The sequence below is a fragment of the Eubalaena glacialis genome, chromosome 7, assembly GCF_028564815.1.
Source record: "Eubalaena glacialis isolate mEubGla1 chromosome 7, mEubGla1.1.hap2.+ XY, whole genome shotgun sequence".
NCBI classification, from domain to species: Eukaryota; Metazoa; Chordata; class Mammalia; order Artiodactyla; family Balaenidae; genus Eubalaena; species Eubalaena glacialis.
In genome coordinates this window covers 76,665,089-76,689,180 of record NC_083722.1, presented here as the reverse complement: position 1 = coordinate 76,689,180, position 24,092 = coordinate 76,665,089, and the positions used below count along the sequence as shown (strand labels likewise).

Sequence of the window (24,092 nt, the reverse complement as noted above, 5' to 3'; positions counted from 1 at the left end):
GGGTTTAAAAACTTAATTTACTCTTCTTCCTTTCCCTTCCTGGAGAATTCAAAGTCATTAGGTGAGGCTGAGCAAGGTAGGAATCGGCAAGGGAGACAAGCGGTGGGGGTATGGGGTAGGGGTTGTGGACAATAGCCATGTCACAGGCTTTTACATAGCCTGGAGTTACCTTTCCATAAAGTACAAGGAGTAAAAGAGTAACTTGGTCAGTTGAGAAGCTTGGCAGACCATAATCAAGTGACCAAAATCAACCTCATCTAAGTAGTGGCATGAGTTGAAATCAAGCGCCACCTGATAGAATACAGTGAGATGAATATAGCATCATCAGAATTTATTCATCAGGAGAAGAGACAACCCCAGATTAAGGGACACTCTACAAAATAACGGGCCTATAATTTTCAAAAGTATTAAGATCATGAAAGTCAAGGAAAGACTAAGGAACTGTTTCAGAATGAAGGAAACTGAGGAAACATAACTGAATGCAGCATGATTCACATTGATCCTTTTGCTATAAAGGACAATTTTGGAACAGTTGGCAAAATATAAATGGGTTCTGAGGATTAGATGGTGAGACTGTATCAAAGTGAATTTTCTGATTTTGATGATTGAACTGTGGTCCTTTTTTGTAGGAAAAACACACAACTCTTAAGCAGCTTACTCTCAAATGGTTCAGAAAAGCATTCTGTGTACTATTCTTGCAATTTTTATGTTAAAACAAAAAGTTTTAAAAAATTAAATATATCATACATACATGGCTAAAACATGTCAGCCAGTGTCCCAGAAGAGATTAAAGCCTTAATGACAGCATTCTTCATATGTAGTAACTTACCCTCTTACACATCTAGGATGAGTTTTATCTACCCCTGAGGGAGAATTGTGAAAAATAGTTGCTTAGATAGTTTTGCAGAAGGTTTACTTGTCTCATGGAACTCCATTTGAAAAAAAGCCAGAAGGAATAATAATAAACATCCATGAACCAAAACCCAACTTTAGAAATTATTATAACTACTTTAAAGTGTCCCCTCCTCTCCAAGAGATAACCACTATCCTTAATTTTCTGTTTATCATTCCCATGCCTTTTTTGTTTTGTCATGTTTGTTCATATCTTATGCCCTTTTATCATTGGTAAGCTCCTTGTGCCAAGGGCCTCATCTTTCTCTTTTGTAACTTTAGTACTTGATGTTAGAGCAGCATATATACTAGGCACTTGATAGCACTTGGCAGAGAAAGTTCTGTGGTCACTACCTGAAGAAAGATAATCAATTTCGTAAGTTTATAAAGAGCTTTGGAACATACCTGTTTTCAGCCATTATTGAACCCCATGAAAGGTAAGTCATTTTCATTTGCAGAAGATACCTTTGACATGGTTTTAGTGTTGGTGCCTTAAATCTTAAATATTTAGCATATAAAAGACTATCACAGATGTTAATTTAGGTTTCTATATCACCAATATGTATTTTGAAAAGGGCATGCATATTCGTCTTGCTTTTGTTATTCCCTCTCCGTTCCAATAATGAGAGTACATCTAGTATGTTCTGTCACTTGGAGTGTTGGACATTACCACAGAGTTTTGAGACATAACTTTTTATGGGCTTTTGATTAATAAATACCTTTTTAAAAAACATTATTGACAGAAATCAACCAGACTATTATGAAGTGGTTTCTCAGCCCATTGACTTGATGAAAATCCAACAGAAACTAAAAATGGAAGAGTATGATGATGTTAATCTGCTGACTGCTGACTTCCAGTTGCTTTTTAACAATGCAAAGGCCTATTATAAGGTAAGAAAACATCAAATTTGGAAGATATTCAATTTGATAATTGTATGGCTTTTTAATATTTATCAGTCTGGTAGATAAGTAGTGGTTTTTCATTTGGTAGTTTGAGTTTGCATTTTTCTTGTTAGTAAAGAAAACTAAAGATTAATATGATTATGACCCATTCTTGTTTCTTCTGTGTCTGCTCAAATCTTTTGCCTGTTTCTCTCTTGGGTTGTTTGTCATTTTCATATTTATTTTCAGAAATTTTTTTGTTCTAGATACTAATCCTTTTTTTGGTTATGTGTGTTGCAAATATCTTCTCCCACTGTTTGGCTATTTTTTCACTCTTTGTGGTGTCTTTTTTTTTTTTTTTTTTAATATTTATATATTTATTTTGGCTGCACCAGGGCTTAGTTGCGGCATGTTTGGTTGCAGCATGCAGGATCCTTAGTTGTGGCGTGCGGACTTCTTAGTTGCGGCATGCATGTGGGATCTAGTTCCCCGACCAGGGATCGAACCCCGGCCCCCTGCATTGGGAGCATGGAGTCCCACCCACTGGACCACCAGGGAAGTGGTGTCTTTTGATGAACAGAAGGTTTTTTATTTTAATATAGTTAGATCTATTAGTCTTTAACTTTGTGGGTTATCCTTCTTTGTGTCTTGTTTCAGAAATCTCTCCTGCCCAAAGATTATAAAGATATTCTCTTATTTTCTTCTAAAAGTTTAATTGTCTTGTCCTTCGTATATAAACCTTTAGTGCAGCTGGGGTTGATTGTTGTGTCTTCTCTGAGGTAGGGATCTATTTTTTTTCCACAGGTATAAGCAGCACCTTGAAATGGCCATCCGCTTCACATTTGTCTCTGGTGTTAGTGCTGGCGTTGATTCCATGTGCTCATGGGCCTCTTTGTGGCCTTTTATTCTGTTCCTTTTGTTCTGGCCAGCTTATCTAAAACTGGGCTATTATATTTCTACCTTAATTTCTATGGCTTTATAATTCTTTATCTGGCAAAGAAACTGTTTTGATTATTTTTATACATTTTAATATTAGTGTGTTAAGTCAACAAGCACCAAAAAGATTGTTTGAATTTGTATTGGAATTGCATTGGCTCTGTAGATTGTATTTTGGAGAATTGACATAATTGTGATGTTGATTATTCCAGTCTGTGAATTTGGTACGTCTTCATTTATTTGTCTTTTTAACAAAGCTGTAAATGTTTTTTTCATCAAGATTCTGCAAAAATGTTAGATTTATTCTTAATGCTGTGTGTATATATTTTTTCTTTAATTGAGATATAATTCACACACTCTTGTAAAGTGTAGAGTTTGGGGCTTCCCTGGTGGCGCAGTGGTTAAGAATCTGCCTACCAATGCAGGGGACACGGGTTCGAGCCCTGGCCTGGGAAGATGCCACATGCCACAGAGCAACTAAGCCCATGTGCCACAACTACTGAGCCTGCGCTCTAGAGCCTGCAAGCCACAATTACTGAGCCCGCATGCCACAACTACTAAAGCCTGTGCGCCTAGAGCCCACAACAAGAGAAGCCACCGCAATGAGAAGCCTACGCACCACAACGAAGAGTAGCCGCCGCTCGCTGCAACTAGAGAAATCCTGCGTGCAGCAACGAAGACCCAATGCAGCCAAATAAATAAATAAATAATTTATTTTAAAAAAAAAAATCGGTATCTTAAATGCCCTTCTAAATAATGCAAAACCTTAGAATAATGTAACTCTGATCTTTTTATTTATGCTATTGATGTTTTGTATTTTATTTCTATTTTGACAAATTTTTAATCCCATAAAATAATGTTACTGTTTTATGTAGTCAGTTTTTTTACGTACAAACAAATTACTGTCTTTATTCTTCATTCTTGTATTGCTATTGAGAAATCATCTGTCAGTATGACTGTATTTCCTTTGAAGGTTACCTGTCTTTTCTTTCTAGCTTTCTTTAGTATCTTCTTTCTGTCTTCTATATTCTACAGTTTCACTGTGATATGTCTAGATACGAATATCTTATTATTGTAGAATTTGGGAGCTGTAGATCTTTCTAAATCTTTGGGTTGGTATTTTTCATCAGTTCTGGAAAGTTTTCAGCCATTATGTCTTTGTATATTGCCCTTTCCCCATTCTCTCTTCTTGTAGAACTCTGACTGGTTGTTATATTAGAACTCTCTTAGGTTTCCATTTCTCTTAACTTTTTGTAGTCCCCTTTTTTGTGTCAGTATTGCTTTTTAGGTAATATCTTTAGTTCTTATATTTTTCTTATTTTTTTAATATATGTGTTTTTAATTTATTTGTTTTATTTATTTATTTTTGGCTGCATTGGATCTTCGTTGCGGTACACGGGCTTCTCATTGCAGTGGCTTCTGTTGCAGAGCACGGGCTGTAGGCACACAGGCTTCAGTAGTTGTGGCGCACAGGCTTCAGTAGTTGTGGCTCGTGGGCTCTAGAGCACAGGTTGAGTAGTTGTGGCGCACGGGCTTAGTTGCTCCGCGGCATGTGGGATCTTCCCGGACCAGGGCTCGAACCCATGTCCCCTGCATTGGCAGGCAGATTCTTAACCACTGTGCCACCAGGGAAGCCCCTAGTTCTTATATTTTTCTTTGAAATCTACTCTTAAACCAATCTATTGAGTTCTTACATTTTAATGTTTATATTTTTCTTATTTTCGAAGTAGTTTCTATTTTGGGGATTGCTTATGTCTTCAATCCTATTATTTCTTTAAACGTTTTCAACATATTTTTTATTCTGTAGCAGATAATTCAATATCTGAATTATTTGCATGTGTTTTTGCTGTCATTTCTGCTAGCTTTCTCTTGTGACTCTTTTCTTATTTTTTCCCTTTGATATTTGGCTGCACTGGGTCTTCGTTGCTGCGCACAGGCTTTCTCTGGTTGTGGCAAGCGGGGGCTACTCTTCGTTGCGGTGCGTGGGCTTCTCATTGCGGTGGCTTCTCTTATTGCGGAGCACGGGCTCTAAGCGTGCAGGCTTCAGTAGCTGCAGCACGTGGGCTCTGTAGTGGCACGCAAGCTCTAGAGTGCAGGCTCAGTAGTTGTGGTGGGTGGGCTTAGTTGCTCCGCGGCATGTGGGATCTTCCCAGACCAGGGATTGAACCCATGTCCCCTGCATTAGCAGACAGATTCTCAACCACTGCACCACCAGGGAAGTCCTCTTGTGATTCTTATTCTTGTGTGTTTCATGAATTTTGACTATGAGCTTCTATTTCTTGGAACTTTATCTATAGGGAGACTGAGGCTTAGATTGAAGTTGGGTTCATCTAGAGAAGATTTGTTGCTTATCCCAGGCACCTGGCCTCTCTTCGTTAGGGCTAGCTTATGGTGAAGAGTTCTCAGAGGAGATTCCTCTCATCCCTCTCTTCTCTCCACAGTGCCATGGGTTTAGCTGGGTGGAGGTTGAGGTGGGTAGTCTTCCTTTTCCCTGGCAGCAGAGAAATGAATTGTTTTGAATTCCCAGTTACACTGCATCCATGGCCTTTGGATTCCCAGCTTTGGGCAGACCCTGGCCTTTATCTCTTGTCCTTGCAGCCTCAAGGAGGCTTGAAAACTAAAGGTTAGGTTGTCTTGTCTTATAGGTGAGGGCAGTGTTCTTGCTCATCCGGGTTCCTGCTTTTACTCTATTCTTGCTTTTATGAACATTGCTTACTCCTTATTGGCAGCACATGGATACATTTTTAAAGCTTTACTGTTTGTTTAACATTGCATCCAGCATTATTCTTTTACTTTTTTTTAATATTAATTTATTTATTTGGCTGCACCGGGTCTTAGTTGTGGCGTGGGGGGTCTTTGTTGCAGCACGTGGGATCTTTAATTGCGGCATGTGGGATCTAGTTCCCTGACCAGGGATCAAACCCGGGCCCCCTGCATTGGGAGCACAGAGTCTTAGCCACTGGACCACCAGGGAAGTCCCCCAGCATTGTTCTTTTTTTGTTTTGTTTTTTTGTTTGTTTGTTTTTAAATTTATTTTATTTAATTTATTTATTTTTGGCTGTGTTGGGTCTTTGTTGCCGCATGCGGGCTTTCTCTAGTTGTGGCGAGTGGGGGCTACTATTCGTTGCAGTGTGCGGGCTTCTCATTGCAGTGGCTTGTCTTGTTGCGGAGCATGGGCTCTAGGCGCGTGGGCTTCAGTAGTTGTGGTTTACAAGCTCTAGAGTGCAGGCTCAGTAGTTGTGGCTCACGGGCTTAGTTGCTCCGTGGCATTTGGGATCTTCCCGGACCAGGGCTCGAACCCGTGTCCCCTGCATTGGCAGGCGGATTCTTAAGCACTGTGCCACCAGGGAAGCCCCCCCAGCATTGTTCTTACTGGAAAGTTTTAGTTAGTTTATCCCCACCATGCTTCAGGAAAAGAAAATATTCAAATAAGGTGTTAAATAGTTTAAAAATAGAAGTGATAATCGGGACAATCATTAGCTTCTGTCCTTTAGTCTTGTATCCCTTAAGTTGGGTCTTATCCTTTAAATTGCCTTTCTTAGTGTATTAGTAATAATTAGCCTTTATAATAAAATACTAAAGTGATATTTTTTTTCTCTTCTCCTTGCTAATGTACAGCCAGATTCTCCTGAATATAAAGCTGCTTGCAAACTCTGGGATTTGTACCTTCGAACAAGAAATGAGTTTGTTCAGAAAGGAGAAGCAGATGATGAAGATGATGATGAAGATGGGCAAGACAATCAAGGCACAGTGACCGAAGGAGTAAGTGTGCCACTGGAATAGGTGATAGATATGCTACTGGGAGGTGGACAAGGCCCCTGCCTGTGATTTCTCTTGGCCACTGTGGGCAGGTGGGCTTTCTGTGCAGTTGTGTTGGTAAGTGGGAGAGTAAAGGGACACGCAACCAGAGAGCCCCACTCCAGTTACAAGGGATCCTAGGACATCCTGCACTACATGTAACATGCATGGTTGCTTTCATGAATTGCTCTTACGTTAATGCATGTTTCCTGCTCACTTTTAGAAGAGAATCTTCATATTATCAAGGACTGGTCCAATATTGCTATATTGAGATATTTTGTAAGGGTAGGCAGTGTTGTGATTGAAAGTTGGAAAGTTGATGGAGTCACTTTAGTTAGGAATATTTTTGTGGGTTAGGCTGGTTCCTAGAACATGCCAGGTGTGTTCCTGCCTCTGGAATTTTGCCGTTGCTCTTACTTCTGCTACCTTTGACTCTGCCTGTGACTATGTCTTCTGCATTATTCTAACATCACTTAAAATAGTGTAAACTGGGAGAAGACTTTCCTAACCACTCTGTCAAATTGTTTGCTCTGTGCTCCTCCTTTCCCATCATCACATCACTCTGTTCTGTGATCTATAATTTTTATCACTATATGTGAAATAACGTATTTAGAATTAGTTTATGTGTTTACTTTCTGTCTTCCTCAAGTAAAATGATAGCTCCACAAAAGATATCACCTTGTTCACCTATTCTGGCATCTAGACTCTGCCCAACATGTAGGTACTGAAAAATACTTGCTGAATGAACACACATGTTTAAAAAGAGGAAAAAGAACAGTAAAAGGAATTGCATCTCTCTTCTGCAACTAAATAGTAAGACACCCAAAGAATAAGTTATGTGAATGCATTCATACTCCCTGCTCCCTTTGTCATCTGCAACATTTTTCCAAAGTAGCTGGTTGGGTTGGGAGAAGAGGAATCTTGGCTGCAGGACATAACTCACCTCTTTGAAGCTTACTCTGTGGTGTCATGTTTTAACTAGTAAGTAAATGACTTAAATACGAGTATTTTCGTCTGCTTTCATCAGTGTTATCTTGGTTCTTCTCTATGCTTACTTAGATGGTTGGGGAGTCTCAGCTAATCACATATCTTATATGTTAAATATTTATTGCGTGTCTGTTTGCCAGGTGCTGTGCTGGTAGGTTCAAGAGATGTCAGTACCCTCTCTCTGGGCCTAATGTTGGACTTTAAAATTGAGACTTTACTAAATAAGACTTCTGTTGGATTAGGACAAAAATACTAGTGCTTTTATGATTTAAACCAGAATTAACCATTAATCTTTACTTTATATGCCCAAAACATGGTTTGGACTTAAAGTACTATTTAATATAAACCTTGACTGAGACATCCCATTTCTGACTGTAGAACAGGGGTCCATGGCCTGTTAGGAACCGGGCCGCACAGCAGGAGGTGAGCGGCAGGCGAGCGAGCAAAGCTTCCATCTGCCGCTCCCCATTGCTCTCTTTACCGCCTGAGCCATCCTCTGCATTGCTCGCATTACCGCCTGACCACCCAGCCCCCATCCGTGGAAAAATTTTCTTCCACGAAACCAGTCCCTGGGGCCAAAAACCTTGGGGACTGCTGCTGTAGAAACTGGCTTCAGACTTAGACCCTCCCTGGCCACCTACTCTTTGGGACATATCTTTTCCCATATTGAAACAGTGACTAAGGTAGGAGTAAACCAGCCAGTGTGGAGAGCAGAAGTGATTGCATCAATTGGCTTAATCTCCATTCAATTTTGATATAACTTGAATTCGGTTGTTAGATCTGGCAGAGCACCCCATAGTTAAAAGTATGTAGTTCCAGAAGTATGTAGTTGTTCCACCAGAATACCAGGATTTCCGTAGATGTGAACAGCAGATACAGAAATGGCCAGGTATCATGGGGCACGTTTTCTCCATCTCAGTTACTCAGACCCTTGAAAGGTATGCATTTCCATCATTTCACACATATGGCACTTTAACTTCACTGTTGCAGTGTTTGCTGTGAATAGAGTTCAGTAAAAGGACCTGATTCAAAGGATTTAGTTACTGAAATAATATGAGTGGCCTCATTAGTTTCAAATATGCTGTCCTGGGAGTGTAACCCCTCGTGACCAGCATCAGAGAATTTCTGTGGTATTCTTGAAAATTGTACTTAAAATAAGTATTGTTTAGAAGTTGCTCTTTTGAATTAACTTTAAAATTTTAGAAGCTGTTTAATATCAGCATTTATTTTTGGATTTCTCTCACAAGGTACTTATTTCTTCCCTCTCTCATTCCTTACAACCGCCTCTTCCCAGTCGTCTCCAAGTTACTTGAAGGAGATCCTGGAGCAGCTTCTTGAAGCCATAGTTGTAGCCACAAATCCATCAGGACGTCTCATTAGCGAACTTTTTCAGAAACTGCCTTCTAAAGTGGTAAGTGATGCAGTTGAAGACAGGTGGATTAAAGTGTTTTTTGGTTTTTTGTTTTAAGTACTTCAGAAATTCTGTTAGTTCTTAGTATATAAAGTAAGGCTAATGCAAGGCATTGGAGATAGCCAAGAGATCCTCCTCATGGCCTCAGCAGTAAGCACATAGGATATGTTCTGTCATTTTACTTCAGCAAAAGGTTGTGGATTTTTTTTTAAATTGTGTTTTTGTTTTGTTGATTGGTAATTCTTTTTGTTTTTTGTTTCTATGGTCGTAAAATATACAATAACGTAAGATTTACCTTTTAACTATTTTAAGTGTACAGTTCAGTGGCATTAAGTACATTCATATTATTGTGCAACTATCACTACCATCCATCTCCAGAACTTTTTCATTTTCCTACCCATTAAACAATAACTCTCTACTTTTCCCTCCTGCCAGTCCCTGGAAACCACAGTTCTGCTTCTATTAATTTGACTACTCTAAGTACCTCATTTAAGAGGAATCATACAGTATTTGTTCTTTTGTGTCTGGCTTATTTCACTTAGCGTAGTATATTCACGGTTTATCCACGTTGTAGTATGTGTCAGGATTTCCTTCCTCTTTAAGGCTGAAACCATTGTATGTATATACCACATATTACTACTTTTTGTTTATCCATTCATTTGTTGATGGACATTTGGGTTGTTTCTAAGATTAGTAATTCTTAAATGATCAAATAGGGGAGGGGGGAGAAAAAGATAAAATAAGCAGCTAAACTAAACCTTTTATTTATAAAAGAGAAGCCACATTCTCTACTCAGGAGACAGAATGAGAGGAAGATAAATGAGTTCTTCCTCTCTTAGTTCTCTTTGATCGTCTGGTGATAAAGAAGAGAGAGAGACCTAATAAGTATTCTTCTACCCCAAAGAGGAAGAGGGTTTCTAGACCAATGAAACCCTTTAAAAGTGTTAGAACCCCTTGTGGCTTCACATCCAAGAAGCAATTAACATAGCTAAAGTTCCACTTTAGCCTTTGGAACTACAAAAATTTCTATGGCCTCTGCATTCTTATATTTCTAGATAAAGATATACTTTTAGAAGTTCTCCACTTGTTTAACTCCATTGTGACCATTTTCTTTTTTTATCTAACTCTTAAGGACAAGGACTGACGTATTTTCTTTTGTGTCCCTGCCACGTAATTGGAACCCAGCATGTCAGAGGTTTGCAAGAAGTGCTTGTTGACTGATGGGTAGCATGCAGCTTTACCCATCAGTCATCAACAAGACTAGTTATTTACAATGTGACTAGTTGTAGGACAATTACAACATTAGAAATAAAGCATATCTGACCACTGCTGTCCTAAGCATGGATCTGATTAGAAAAATATAATGATTATATTGGTTATATATTTAAAATTTCAAGGAAAGAAAAAACCAGTAAGACAGTTCTTCAAAAATGAAACATAGAATTATCATATGATCCAGCAATTCTACTTTGGATATATACCCAAAAGAGTGTAAGCAAGGTCTCAAAGAGGTATTTGTACAACCATGTTCATAGCAGTATTATTCACAATAGCTGAAACATGGAAGCAACCCAGGTGTTCCTCTACATGTGAATGAATAAATAAAATGTAGTATATACACACAATGGAGTATTATTCAGCCTTTAAGAAGAATGAAATTCTGACCCATGCTGCGGTAAGAATGAACCCTGAACACATTATGCTAAGTTAAATAAGCCAGTCACAAAAGAACAAATATTGTATAATTCCTCTTTTAGGAGGTACTTAGAGTAGCCAAATTCATGGAGAGAAAAAGTAAAATTGTGGTTTCTAGGGGATGACAGGAGGGGAAGGTGGATAGCTGTTGTTTAATGGGTATGGAGTTTCAGTTTGGGAAGATGAAAAGTTCTGGAGATGGGTGATGGTGATGGTTGCACAATAATGTGAATGTATTTAAAGCCACTGAACTGTATACTTAAAAAGGTTAAATGGTAAATTTTATGTATTTTTACCACAATAAAGAAATAAGAAAAAAGTACAGTCTTTACTCAGGATTTGTTCTTACTCTGCATAATACAATCAGTAGTGATCAAGCCATCAAGGGTGAGTTGGATGACTAAAACATTACTACCCAGTTCCCCCATTCTGGGAGGGTTTTCAGGGACACCATGCAGCAGGAGTTGATATGGGAAAGCAGATTCCCATTGGTCCCTTGGGGTGTGACAGTTTGAAAGACAACAAGGACTGAGACCTGGAAGGTCTTTCCTTTCCTTTCCTTTATAAATCTTTCCTGAGTGAGACTGGCTAAGTGGGAGAGGTAGATTGGGAATACCTGGGCCAACAGCTTGGTTTATGCTGTACCCTAGCCTGGGCGTCTCTGCCATAATTTGTCTTCTGAATTGTTTCTCAGAAGTTGAATTGTTGAAGAGAAGGGGCAGGCAAGGGGTTTGATCTAAGGAAGGAAAGGAGTAGGGTTAAGAAAATAGAGAGGGGTAAGCTGAGGGATCAGACAAAATGAGATCATCCCTTTAGCGCAGTAATTGAGTGAACGCTGTGGTCTCTTGTTGTTGTTTTTGTTTTTTGGGCTCCAAGGATTTGAACAGGTAGGAAGAGCCTGGAGAGCACAGTCTGACTTCCCTCGACACTTGTCCCCCACTGAAGAGACCAACTTTTGATTTTTGGTTAACTTCAATTATTTTCTCCAAGGAATAAAACCTGTAGGAAAGACTCAGGGCAGTGAATGAACTCCAGGCTTTGTGAAACCCTTCGAGTATATTCTTCTAACATGTTTAACTCTTTTTCTTTTGTTGAGCTAATATTTGATAAGAAATCAGAAATTGTTTATAATTTTGCTTTGATTCTTTAATGTATTTTCATTGAAAATGTGTTTTATTTTGAAAAAACTTATTTTGACTGAGATAAGTAGAAGCATTAAGTTAGACATGAAGCTAACAAATCTTGCAACCTGACTTCTTGTAGATTCTTTTTTATTTATTTATTTATTTATTTATTTATTTATTTATTTATTTATTTATTTATTTATGGCTGCGTTGGATCTTCGTTTCTGTGCGAGGGCTTTCTCTAGCTGTGGCAAGTGGGGGCCGTTCTTCATCGCGGTGCGCAGGCCTCTCTATCGCGGCCCCTCCCGTTGCGGAGCACAGGCTCCAGACACACAGGCTCAGTAATTGTGGCTCACGGGCCCAGTTGCTCTGCGGCATGCGGGATCCTCCCAGACCAGGGCTCGAACCCGTGTCCCCTGCATTGGCAGGCAGATTCTCAACCACTGCGCCACCAGGGAAGCCCTTCTTGTAGATTCTTACTATTTTATATGAAATAGGATATAATTGTGCTATTTAGATTGCTAAATTAAAAGAGCTTATAATAAGCCCTTCAAAAACGTTCTTTTGCTTCATTTCCTGGCATAGATATCTTGGGATCTTAAATTTAAAATTGTGTGATCTGTGAATTTAGAAAATTTAAAAACATTAAATTGTGGTGTATTAGTTATATAATGTAAATTACCAAATACTAACTGTAAAGTCCTACAACATGCTGTTGGGTATCTCATGAAGCTTGTAAAAATCAAATGCTTTCTGCTTCAAATATAACAATATGCTGTATAACTGTGTCTTTAGCCTTAATCTCACAAAGCTGCTCAATTGATTAACAGATAGTCAGTATACTTCCTTGTTTTCTCATTAGCTGGATACTTTAACTTATTAAGCATGCTTGGGTTTTGTCTTCCAGCAATATCCAGACTATTATGCAATAATTAAGGAGCCTATAGACCTCAAGACCATTGCCCAGAGGATACAGGTATGAAGGTGACCATATGTAAAAATAACATCATTTAGGGCAGATTGGCCTGTGGTCATTTTTTAGGGCCTTTTAAAAAAACAGAGAAGCAGGTATCTCTATAAGGAGTTACTAGCAATATAATGTAAACAAATTAGAGATGTTACTGAGTATAGCGTTGGAGGAGTAAACTCAGCGTCCCTTTTGCATTTTTTTCTGTAAGAAGGAAAGGAAAATTTTCATTGGCATAGTAAATCTTGACCTTAGGACAAAAATTAAAGCGCATTGGTCATCGCCATTTCTGATTGTGAAAGGTACATTGGGAACAAAAGCTTTGTTGTTTATTTTTATTTGCTTCCAAATAGTTTTAGGATATCTCAGAGTAAAAGTTACCTACAACAGACATTAAGAGTGTAAGGTTAGTGAAAACAGAGACTTTGTTCTCTTTGAGTGCCCCCCTACCTGTGTCTTCAGCAGTAATAGCAGCAAGTAACACTCACCTAGATAAAATTCCTATGTGTTAGCTAATTAATTCTTATAACACCTCTATGAGGTAGATACTGTTATTATTCCGATTTTACAAATAAGAAAACTGAAGCACAGAGATGGTAAGTCACTTGCCTGAGTCATCAACTAATGAGAAAAGTTAGGATTTGAATCCAGTCTGGCTCCAAAGTCTATACTCTTTAATGAATTAATATTCTTGAAGCATTTAGAACAGTGGTTGGCACAGTAAACACTATATGTTTGCTTAATAAAACAACTTTTACCTTTTTTGATTTTTTAGAAAGTATAAGTTGTTTTTATGAGAATAGTGTAGCTCTGGTTTTGTTACCTATCTCAAAAACTTTTTTTGTAAATGGACCATAGTAATAGTTTATAAAAGAGAAGATGACTTTATATATTGTTCACACGTGTACTTTTCAATGAAGTCTTAGAATATGGTGACAGTTTAAAATTACGTAGAGTTTTTTTTTTTAAAGGTCATGTTGCTTAAGAGGAACTGCTGTATTTTGTTGTTTACTATAGAATGGAAGCTACAAGAGTGTTCATGCAATGGCCAAAGATATAGATCTCCTAGCAAAAAATGCCAAAACTTATAATGAGCCTGGTTCTCAAGTATTCAAGGTTAGTTTTGTTGTTGTTGCTTTCATTGATAAGAGTAGAGACCAGTATTTTTATATAACAATTTTATTGAGATAAAATTCACATACCATACATTTTACCCAAAGTGTATAATTTAATGGCTTTTAGTATATTCACCAAGTTGTGTAGCCATCACCACAATGAATTAGCAGTCACTCTCCATTTCCTCCCAACCTCCCTAACCCTAGGCAACCACCAGTCTACTTTCTGTCTCTGTGAATTTGCCTATTCTCAACATTTCATATAAATGGAATTACACAATTTGTGGTCCTTTGTGACTGGCTTCTTTCACTTAGCATCATGTTTTCAAGATATTCATTTTGTAGCATGTATTTCTTTTTATTTCCAAATAGTATTCAATTAAATGTATATATCATGTTTCATTTACCCGTTCATCAGTTGCTAGGCATTGGGTTGCTTCCACTTTGGGGCTATTATAAATAATGCTGCTATGAGCATTCATGTGTAAGTTTTTTTTTTTTTAAATAAATTTATTTTATTTATTTATTTTTGACTGTTGGGTCTTTGTTGCTGCGCATGGGCTTTTTCTAGTTGCGGCGAGCAGGGGCTACTCTTCGTTGTGGTGCTCAGGCTTCTCATTGTGGTGGCTTCTCTTGTTGCAGAGCACGGGCTCTAGGCACACGGGCTTCAGTAGTTGTGGCTCGTGAGCTCTAGAGCACAGGCTCAGTGGTTGTGGCGCATGGGCGTAGTTGCTCCGTGGCATGTGGGATCTTCCCGGACCAGGACTCGAACCCGTGTCCCCTGCATTGGCAGGCGGATTCTCAACCACTGCGCCACCAGGGAAGCCCCATGTCTAAGTTTTTATGTAGACATATATTTTTATTTTTATTGAATACATACCTGAGAATGGAATTGCTGGGCCACATGGTAACTATATTTTTAACTTTTTTGAGGAACCACCAAATTGTTGTGTTTTTGTTTTTTTGTTTTGTTTTTTTTTTGGCTGCGTTGGGTCTTCGTTGCTGCACTCGGGCTTTCTCCAGTTGTGGCAAGCGGGGGCTACTCTTCATTGCGGTATGTGGGCTTCTCTTGTTGTGGAGCACGGGCTCTAGGCACGCGGGCTTCAGTAGTTGAGGCACGTGGGCTCTAGGGTGCGTGGGCTCAGTAGTTGTGGCTCACGGGGTCTAGAGCACAGGCTCAGTAGTTGTGGCGCACGGGCTTAGTTGCTCCGCGGCATGTGGGATCTTCCCAGACCAGGGCTCAAACCTGTGTCCCCTGCATTGGCAGGCGGATCCTTAACCACTGCGCCACCAGGGAAGTCCCCACCAAATTGTTTTTCAAGCCACTGCACCAACATTCCCACTAGCAATGTGCAAGTGTAATTTCTCTACATCCTCACCAATGCTTGTTTCTATTTTTGGTTTTGTTTTTATTATAACCATTCTAGTGGGTATGAAGTACTATCTCATTATGGTTTTGATTAGCTTTTTTTTTTTTTTTTTTTTTTTTTTTTGGCTGTGCCATGCAGCTTGTGTGACCTCAGTTCCCCCACCAGGGATTGAACTCAGGCCATAACAGTAAAAGCCCGGAATCCTAACCACTAGGCCACCAGGGAACTCCCTGATTAGCATTTTCTAATGATTAGTGATGTTGAACATCTTTTCATGTGCGTATAGGCCATTCATATGTCTTCTGTAAAAAAAAAAAAAGTCTGTTGAGATCTTTAGCCCATTTTTTAATTGGGTTATCTGTCTTTTAATAAAAAGTTGAGTTGTTAGAGTACTTTACATAGTCTGGACATTAGACCAGACATATGATTTACAAGTATTTTCTCCCATTCTATGGATCGTCTTTTCATTTTCATGATAGTATCCTTTGCTGCACAAAAGTTTTTAATTTTGGGAATTCCCTGGCAGTCCAGTGGTTAGGACACTGCGCTTCCACTGCAGGGGGCATGGGATTCATCCCTGGTCGGGAAACTAAGATCCCTCATGCTGAGTGGTGCAGCAAAAAAAAAAAAAAAAAAAGTCTTTAATTTTAATAAAGTATTTAATTTTGGTTCAGTCCAGTTTGTCTGTTTTTTCTTAGGTTGCGTGTGCTTTTAGTGTCTTATCTAAGAAACCATTACCTAATCCAAGGCTGCAAAGATTTACACCTACGTTTTCTTCTAAGGATTTTATAGTTTAGCTCTTACATTTAGATCTTTGAGCCATTTTGAATTAATTTTTATATACATGAGGTAGGCGTGAGGTAGGAGTCCACATTCCTTTGCCATGGGGTATTCATTTGTCCCAGCGCCTTATGTTGAAAAGACTATTCTTTCCCCATTGAATTGTCTTGGCAACCCTGTTGAAAATCAGTTGACTCTAGATGTATGGGTGTATTTCTGGATTCTTGGTTCTAATCCATTCATTTGTATGTCTTTCTCTGTGCCAGACAAGGTTTATTTTTGATCCACTTTGTAGTTAAATATTGATGTAGTCCCTGCATTTAAACCTCACTGATATAAAAATCAATCTATGTAGTATAGTACACAATGTAAAATGACTATTTCATTGCTTTGCAATTCTCTCCTAGAAGTTTTGTAGTCCTTCTACATAATGAACTGTAATGACAGTTGCTTGTAGAAATTTCTAGAGTTAATAATATATCATCAGGAACTTAGCAAAGGATGGTCAGAAAATCTTTTGGGAGTAAAATCATTTAGATTTACAGAATGCTGATTCAGTTTCTTTTGGTAGTTAATTTTAACTTTTATCTTGCATCTTTTTAAGAAACTTTGAGTGGAAATCAGGAATGAAATCCTCGTATTAATCCTTGATAGGACATTTTAATTGTGTAGTACCAATTGTTTGTTGATGCAGTTAAGAATTTTACTTCTTGGTCTGATTAATTTTCCTAAACTAAATTTTGGAGAGAAGGGAAACTTGGATTTAATATATGCTGTTAATTTAAGCAAGTATATTTATCCAAAATTTACATGCCTTATCTTTAATCTTAGAAGTGTACCTTTGTTTCAGTTTTAAGGTTAGTGTACACAGGTAGAGTTCATTGTATTTTCATCCCTGTTTTTCCCTGTTTCCTGTTCAGCATTAGGTCTTTGTCTCTTACCCGACTAATTGTGAAAGAGCTAGGTGGCTTTTCAACTTGTATTTAATTATGGAGATGTTTTGGAGGCTTGTGGAAAGGTTAGAGGATGCAGCTTTCTGGATATTGAATGGAAGTCTACTCCAGATGGAAGGAGTGCCATAGAAAGTGTCCGGTACATGATTGCGGGCATTTTAAACTGCCCGTTTTCTCTATACTTTTTCTAAGCCAAGTAATTTTATCTTAACAGGATGCAAATTCTATTAAGAAAATATTTTATATGAAAAAGGCAGAAATTGAACATCATGAAATGACTAAGTCAAGCCTTCGGATGAGGTGGGTTAAAAAAATGTCTAAAATCCTTGTACCTTTATTATTTGCCGAATTTTCTCAGTATAGTGGAAAATAAGATGCATGTTGCATTTCAAGATTATATTTACAGTTGATAATATGATTCTGAAGAGAGTAGTGTTAACTCTTACCCAGTCCCTTCATTGCAGCTGAAGGGCTTTATTTAAAAAGAAACAATTTTTAAGACTTAACACTGCTGTATAGTTTTATTGCCTTATACAAATACATATATATTGTATATCATATTGTGTATAATGTATATTAAACATATAACGTGTACTATATAAATATGTGTACAGGCATACCTTGGAGATACTGCAGGTTCATTTCCAGACTACTGCAATAAAGTGAATATCACACTAAAGTGAGTCACACAATTTTTTGGTTTCCCAGTGCATATAAAAGTTATATGCACAGTATACTGTAGTTAAGTGTGCAGTAGCATTAGGTCTAAAAAAACAGTGTATATGCCCTAATTTAAAAACACTTTATTGCTTAAAAATGCTAACCATCGTCTGAGCCTTCAGCAAGTTGTAGTCTTTCTGCTGGTGGAGGGTCTTGCCTCTGTTAATGCTGCTGACTGGTCAGGGTGGTGGTTGCTGAAGGCTGGGGTGGCCGTGGCAGTTTCCTAAAACAAGACAGCAGTGACGTTTGCCCCATCAGTTCTCTCTTCTTTTCACTAATGATTTCTCTGTAGCATGCGATGCTGTTTGATAGCTTTTTACCCACAGAACTTCTTTCAAAAGTGGAGTCAGTCCTCTCAAATTCTGACGCTGCTTTATCAACTAAGTTTATGTAATATTCTAAATACTTTGTTATTGTTTCAACAATCTTCATAGTATCTTCACCAGGGGTAGATTCCGTCTCAAGAAACTACTTTCTCTACTCATCCATACGAAGCAACGTCCTCAACTGTTGAAGTTTTATCATGAGATTGTAGCAGTTCAGTCACATCTTCAGGCTCTACTTCTAATTCTAGTTCTCTTGCTGTTTCCACCCCATCTGTAGTTTAAAGTCTTAAACCCCTCAAAGTCACCCATGAGGGTTGGAACCCACTTCTTCTAAACTTCTGTTAATGTTCATGTTCTTTCCATGAATCACAAGTGTTCTTAATGGCATCTGGAATAATGAATCCTTTCCAGAAAGTTTTCAATTGAATTTGCCCAGATCCATCAGAGGAATCACTGTCTGTGGCAGCTGTAGCCTTACGAAATGTATTTCTTAAATAATAAGACTTGAAAGTCGAAATTACTCCTTGGTCCCCGGGCTACAGAATGGATGTTGTGTCAGCAGACATGAAAACAACACAAATCTCGTGTATCTCCATTAGAGCTCTTGGGTGACCGGGTACGTTTTCAGTGAGCAGTACTATTTTCCAGATCTTTCTTTCTGAGCAGTAGGTCTCAACAGCAGGCTTAAAATATTCAGTAAACCATGTTGTAAACAGATGTGCTGTCATCCAGCCTTTGTTGTTCCATTTGTTGAGCACACGCAGAGTAGATTTAGCATAATTCTTAAGGGCCCTAGGGTTTTTCAGAATAGTAAATGAGCACTGGCTTCAGCTTAAAGTCATCAGCTACATTAGCCCTAACAAGAGAGTCAGCTTGTCCTTTGAAACTTTGAAACCAGACATTGACTTCTCCTCTCTAGTTGTGAAAGCCTTGGATGGCATCTTCTTCCATGATAAGTATGTTTCGTCTACACTGAAAATCTGTTGTTTAGTTACAGCTACTTTTATTAATAAATTAGCTAGATCTTCTGGATAACTTGCTGCAGCTTCTATATCACTACTTGCTGCTTCACCTTGCACTTTTATAGAGATGACTTCTTTCCTTAAACCTCATGAACCAAACTCTGCTAGCTTCAGACTTTGATTCTGCAGCTTCCTCACCTCTCTCAGCCTTCATAAAATTGAAGAGAATTAGGGCCTTGCTCTGGATTAGGCATTGGCTTAAGGGAATGTTGTAGATGGTTTGACCTTCTATCTAACAGTTTCTTCATATCAGCAATAAGGCTGTTTTACTGTGCTATCATTCCTGTGTTCACTGGAGTAGCAATTTTAATTTCCTTCAAGAACTTTTCCTTTGCTTTCGTAACTTGGCTAACTGGTGCAAGAGGCCTAGTTTCCAGCCTATCTCAACTTTCAACATGCCTTCCTCACTGAGGTTAATCATTTGTAGCTTTTGATTGAAACCGAGAAACACGCAACTCTTACTTCCCCTTGAATGCTTAGAGGCCAGTGTAGTGTTATTAATTGGCCTAATTTCAGCATTGTTGTGTCCCAGGAAATAGGGAGGCCTGAGGAGAGGGAGAAAGACGAGGGAATAGCTGGTTGGTGGAGCAGTCAGAACACACACAACATTTATTAAGTTTGCTGTCTCATATGGGTGTGGTTCATGGTACCCCAAAATAATTACAATAGTAGCAACAGAGATCACTGATCACAGATCACCACAACAAATATAATAATAATGGAAAGGTTTGAGATATTGCAAGAATTACCAAAATGTGACACAGAGACGCGAAGTGAGCAAATGCTGTTGTAAAAATGGTGCCGAAAGACTTGCTTGATTCAGAGTTGCCACAAACCTTTAATTTGTAAAAAATGCAGTATCTGTGAAGTTTAATAAAGCAAAGCAAGATAAAACAATGTATGCCTGTAATATTACATTTGTATATGATGTATAGTAGTATGTATTTATATTTGCAGTAAGAATATGGCCAGGTATCAGGAGATCTGAAGTCTCATCCTAGCTTACCTTGTGCTAGGACTGTGACTTTGAACAAGTCTTTTACTTCTGGGATTCTATTTCCTCCTACCTGAAATGGAAAGATTGAGTGGCTACTTTTGAAGCTTTCTTCTGACCCAGACATTTGCTGTGTTACTAAATCCTGTGGTCACTGTGGTGACCATAAGCTGTCTGGGATCAGCCCTGGTTTATCCTTTTCCACAGAGTCCCAGATTTTGGAGCAAAGCCTCCTGCACAGTAGAGGCTCGGAAATATTTGAGTTGTTTTGTTTGTTTTTTTCTGCCGCGCCGTGTGGCATGCGGGATCTTAGTTCCCTGACCAGGGATGGAACCCGGGGTCCCTGCAGTGGAAGCGTGGAATATTAACCACTGGACCACCAGGGAAGTCCCTGAGTGTTTCTTTTTAAGAAAAGAAAAAGAAAATGGTTGTTTCCTTTTTGTTATTCAGCATTCTGATTTCAGCTGTCAGTTTTCTGAGTTTTTTTTAACCTTGTCTCTGGATAGGACTCCATCAAATTTGGCTGCAGCCAGGCTGACAGGTCCTTCGCACAGTAAAGGCAGCCTTGGTGAAGAGAGAAATCCCACTAACAAGTACTACCGGTGAGAGAGAGTGTGTTTAGTCTGAGAGCTGACCCATGTTTATGAGGATAAGCATGCTAGCATTTTCTTGATGACTATCTTGAAGTAATATTTTTGCGTGTAGTTGGGTTATTATGAGAATTTGTTGTCATATACCTTACTTAAAAGGCATAGTAGGCCTGACCTCACCTCTGAGAAAACACGTAAGCAGAAGTTGTTTGTCAGGTAGAGTTTAATATTACCAGTAAAACGTGAGGTAAAATGCTGAAAGATTTTGTGTTCATAATAGAATTTGTTTTCCTTGTAAAATCTGAGCATATTTAGAATTAACCAGCAATTATGAATGAATCTTTATTTTTCATTAAAAAAGTAGTGCTGCATTTAAGTAAAAAACAAATTGCAAGTAGCCTGCTTTAGGCTTTCTACCACCACTCCCTCTTTTCTAAGAGAAAAAAATTAGACATCTTGGTTAAGATTGATTGTGGGGAATATAAAAAGGACAAAGTAAATTGAGGAGGCAGTTGAATAGAAACTCTTTCTTTGATGTGAATGCCTTGTTAACAGTTATTACTTCCTATAAAGTAACCAAATTATTATAACATCTTTCCCTGCCTTCTAATTGCTTGTTTTTCCTTGTAGTAATAAAAGAGCAGTCCAAGGGGGTCGTTTATCAGCAATTACCATGGCACTTCAGTATGGCTCAGAAAGTGAAGAGGATGCTGCTTTAGCTGGTAGGCATTAAGTTGTGACTAGTTAAGTGGTGTCTCAGTGGATCCTTCTGGTTAAGGAAAATTATAGTTATTTTGGTCTGGCTGGGAGTTTGTCTGTTTTTGGAGTACATACCTGTTTTGTTACATTTTAATTGCACTCTTGGTTGGCAAACTTAGCAAGAGCTTATTACTACTTTATATCGTGTTAAAGCATGTATCAAAGTAAATAAATACTTGTGCAAAATCAATTAGTTTGATAGCCTTAGCAGATTCTGGTTTCAAACCTATGATGATAGTGAGTGCTAGTGACACCATCAGGAAATCCCAGGGAGACATTCACATCATCTTAGACTTCCAGGCTTATATTTTCAGTAGACTATAATTTCTTCTCACCTAGAGCTTATGATTTAAAGATAGCTGTAAATTATGATCAGAGCAGCATTCTCATTTAAACAGGTGAAACAAAGGGCATTGGGCACTAGGAATCCGTGTAGAAGTACACAGTTCGTAAAATAGTAATAAAGAACAGCTGTAGAGATATATTTGATTTCATTGTCTTTCTCCTAAGTGTGATATAATATTTTTTTATTTTACTGTAAATATTTTTTATATGTAGATATAAAATTCATTTTATGAAATTACTCTCTTGATTTTATAATCAGGTGTGACACAAGAGATTTTTCTAGCTATGTCTTATTTTCTACTAAGTCTATGGAATTTCTTTTTTTTTTTTTTTAATAAATTTATTTATTTATTTTTGATGGCGTTGGGTCTTTGTTGCTGCGTTTGGGCTTTCTCTAGTTGTGGTGAGCGGGGGCTACTCTTCATTGCGGTGCTCGGACTTCTCATTGCAGTGGCTTCTCTTGTGGAGCACGGGCTCTAGGCGCGCGGGGGCTCAGTAGTTGTGGCTCGCAGGCTGTAGAGCGCAACCTTAGTAGTTGTGGCACACAGGCTTAGTTGCTCCGCGGCATGTGAGATCTTCCTGGACCAGGGCTCGAACTCGTGTCCCCTGCATTGGCAGGCGGATTCTTAACCACTGTGCCACCAGGGAAGTCCCAAGTCTATAGAATTTCATAATTACTCTAGACTGCTGGAGTATGAATTTAATTTTTTGACACTCATCTACAGAATTAAATTTTTTTTAACTTAAATCGGGCCTTATCAAAAAGTGAAAGAAAATTTATCTCTTCATTATCTTTGTTTTGTGCTAACTGTAAAAGTGACACACATGTTATGTTTAGGTTTCCTTCTAACATTTGGTTACTTCATTAACCTTATAGTAATATAACAAATTGAAGGAAGACCATACCACTTACAAAATTCTTAAAAAGCGTTTATTGGTTTTTTTCCGTAATAAATAGTACCTTTGTCACAAGAGGGTTCTTAATTTAGTAACCTCAGGTGTTAAGAAAACAAAATAGATGCCAAGCAACTTTGTATGTAGTAGATCCTTCAGGCTGTTATTCAGAACCTGTTTATCCTTAATTTAGTTGAGGTTTTAATATATTTGGTTTTCTACTTCCTGCTCCTGGAAACAACTTAGGGGTAGGTACAGTGAAAATAGCAAAGAAAGGATAACTCATGATCTTGGAGCAACAAGACAGAGCTGATGGAAAGAAGGCATAAGAATTCAAAGTGTGTCCTGGCCTCTTGAGATGATTTGTTTTAGAGGCAAACCACACTGCATATCCCTAAGGGGGTGGAGAAGGAGGTGGAGAAGAGCACCCATCCACAGTCACTATAAGAAGAGGAATGAAGTGAGCAATAGAAAAAGAAAAAACAGATAAAGCTTGCAGTCTTCTCCCACCAACACAAAATAAGGCAAGAAGGCAAAAGGAAACATAGAAAAAGTGGGATAAATAGAGAAACAACTCCAAAAATTATATCAGAAATCAGTGTTAGGGCTTCCCTGGTGGCGCAGTGGTTGAGAATCTGCCTGCCAATGCAGGGGACACGGGTTCGAGCCCTGGTCTGGGAAGATCCCACATGCCGCGGAGCAACTGGGCCCGTGAGCCACAATTACTGAGCCTGCGCGTCTGGAGCCTGTGCTCCGCAACAGGAGAGGCCGCGACGGTGAGATGCCCGCGCACCGCGATGAAGAGTGGCCCCCACTTGCCACAACTAGAGAAGGCCCTCGCACAGAAACGAAGACCCAACACAGCCATAAATCAATCAATCAATCAATCAATCAATCAATCAGTGTTAGTGACCTAAATTTTCCAATTAAGACAGTTCCAGATTGGATATTTAAAAAATCAGGTTCTATGCTAGTTACAAGAGATACATCTTCAATATAAAACTGTGTACTGGAAAGTTGAATGTCAAAGAATGAAAAAAGATACACCTGGCAAATAATAACCAAAGGGTAGTTACATTGACTTCTCTTAAAATGGACTTTCAAACAATGCATTTCCAAAGATAAAATGGATTCACCTTATAATGATAAAAGGTTTATCGCATGAGAAAGATAATTTATAAAAGGGCTCAAAATACATGAAACAAACAAATGGAACTTCTTGGAGAAAGTGAAAACATTGCCCTTAGAGTGGGAGCCTGCTTCTCTCAATTGCTAGATAAACAGCCAAAACAGTGAAGACAGAGAAGACATGAATACACTTCCTCACAAGTGTATTTGTTCCCTATTGCTGCTAAAACAAAACAAATTACCACAAACTTAACTGGCTTAAAACCACACAAATTTATTCTCTTCAGTTCTGGATGTCAGAAGTCTAAAATCAGGTTGTTGGCAGGCTAGTGTTCCTTCTGGAGGCTTTAGGGGATAATACACTTCCTTGCCTTGTCCAGTTTCTAGAGCTACCTGTATTCCATG

General features: G+C 38.5%; 1 protein-coding gene across 17 annotated transcripts in view; it reads left to right on the top strand.

The window, feature by feature from the left end:
- PBRM1 (polybromo 1) overlaps positions 1 to 24,092 on the top strand; it is a 105,889-nt gene that overhangs the window by 11,960 nt on the left and 69,837 nt on the right. For all 17 annotated transcript variants that reach the window (XM_061196967.1, XM_061196965.1, XM_061196964.1 and 14 more), the window contains exons 4-11: positions 1,635 to 1,782; positions 6,328 to 6,471; positions 8,789 to 8,905; positions 12,632 to 12,700; positions 13,709 to 13,807; positions 17,124 to 17,209; positions 20,478 to 20,573; positions 21,192 to 21,283. In XM_061196967.1, coding sequence (XP_061052950.1) covers positions 1,635 to 1,782; positions 6,328 to 6,471; positions 8,789 to 8,905; positions 12,632 to 12,700; positions 13,709 to 13,807; positions 17,124 to 17,209; positions 20,478 to 20,573; positions 21,192 to 21,283 — 851 coding nt within the window. The remainder of the gene's footprint in view (positions 1 to 1,634; positions 1,783 to 6,327; positions 6,472 to 8,788; positions 8,906 to 12,631; positions 12,701 to 13,708; positions 13,808 to 17,123; positions 17,210 to 20,477; positions 20,574 to 21,191; positions 21,284 to 24,092) is intronic.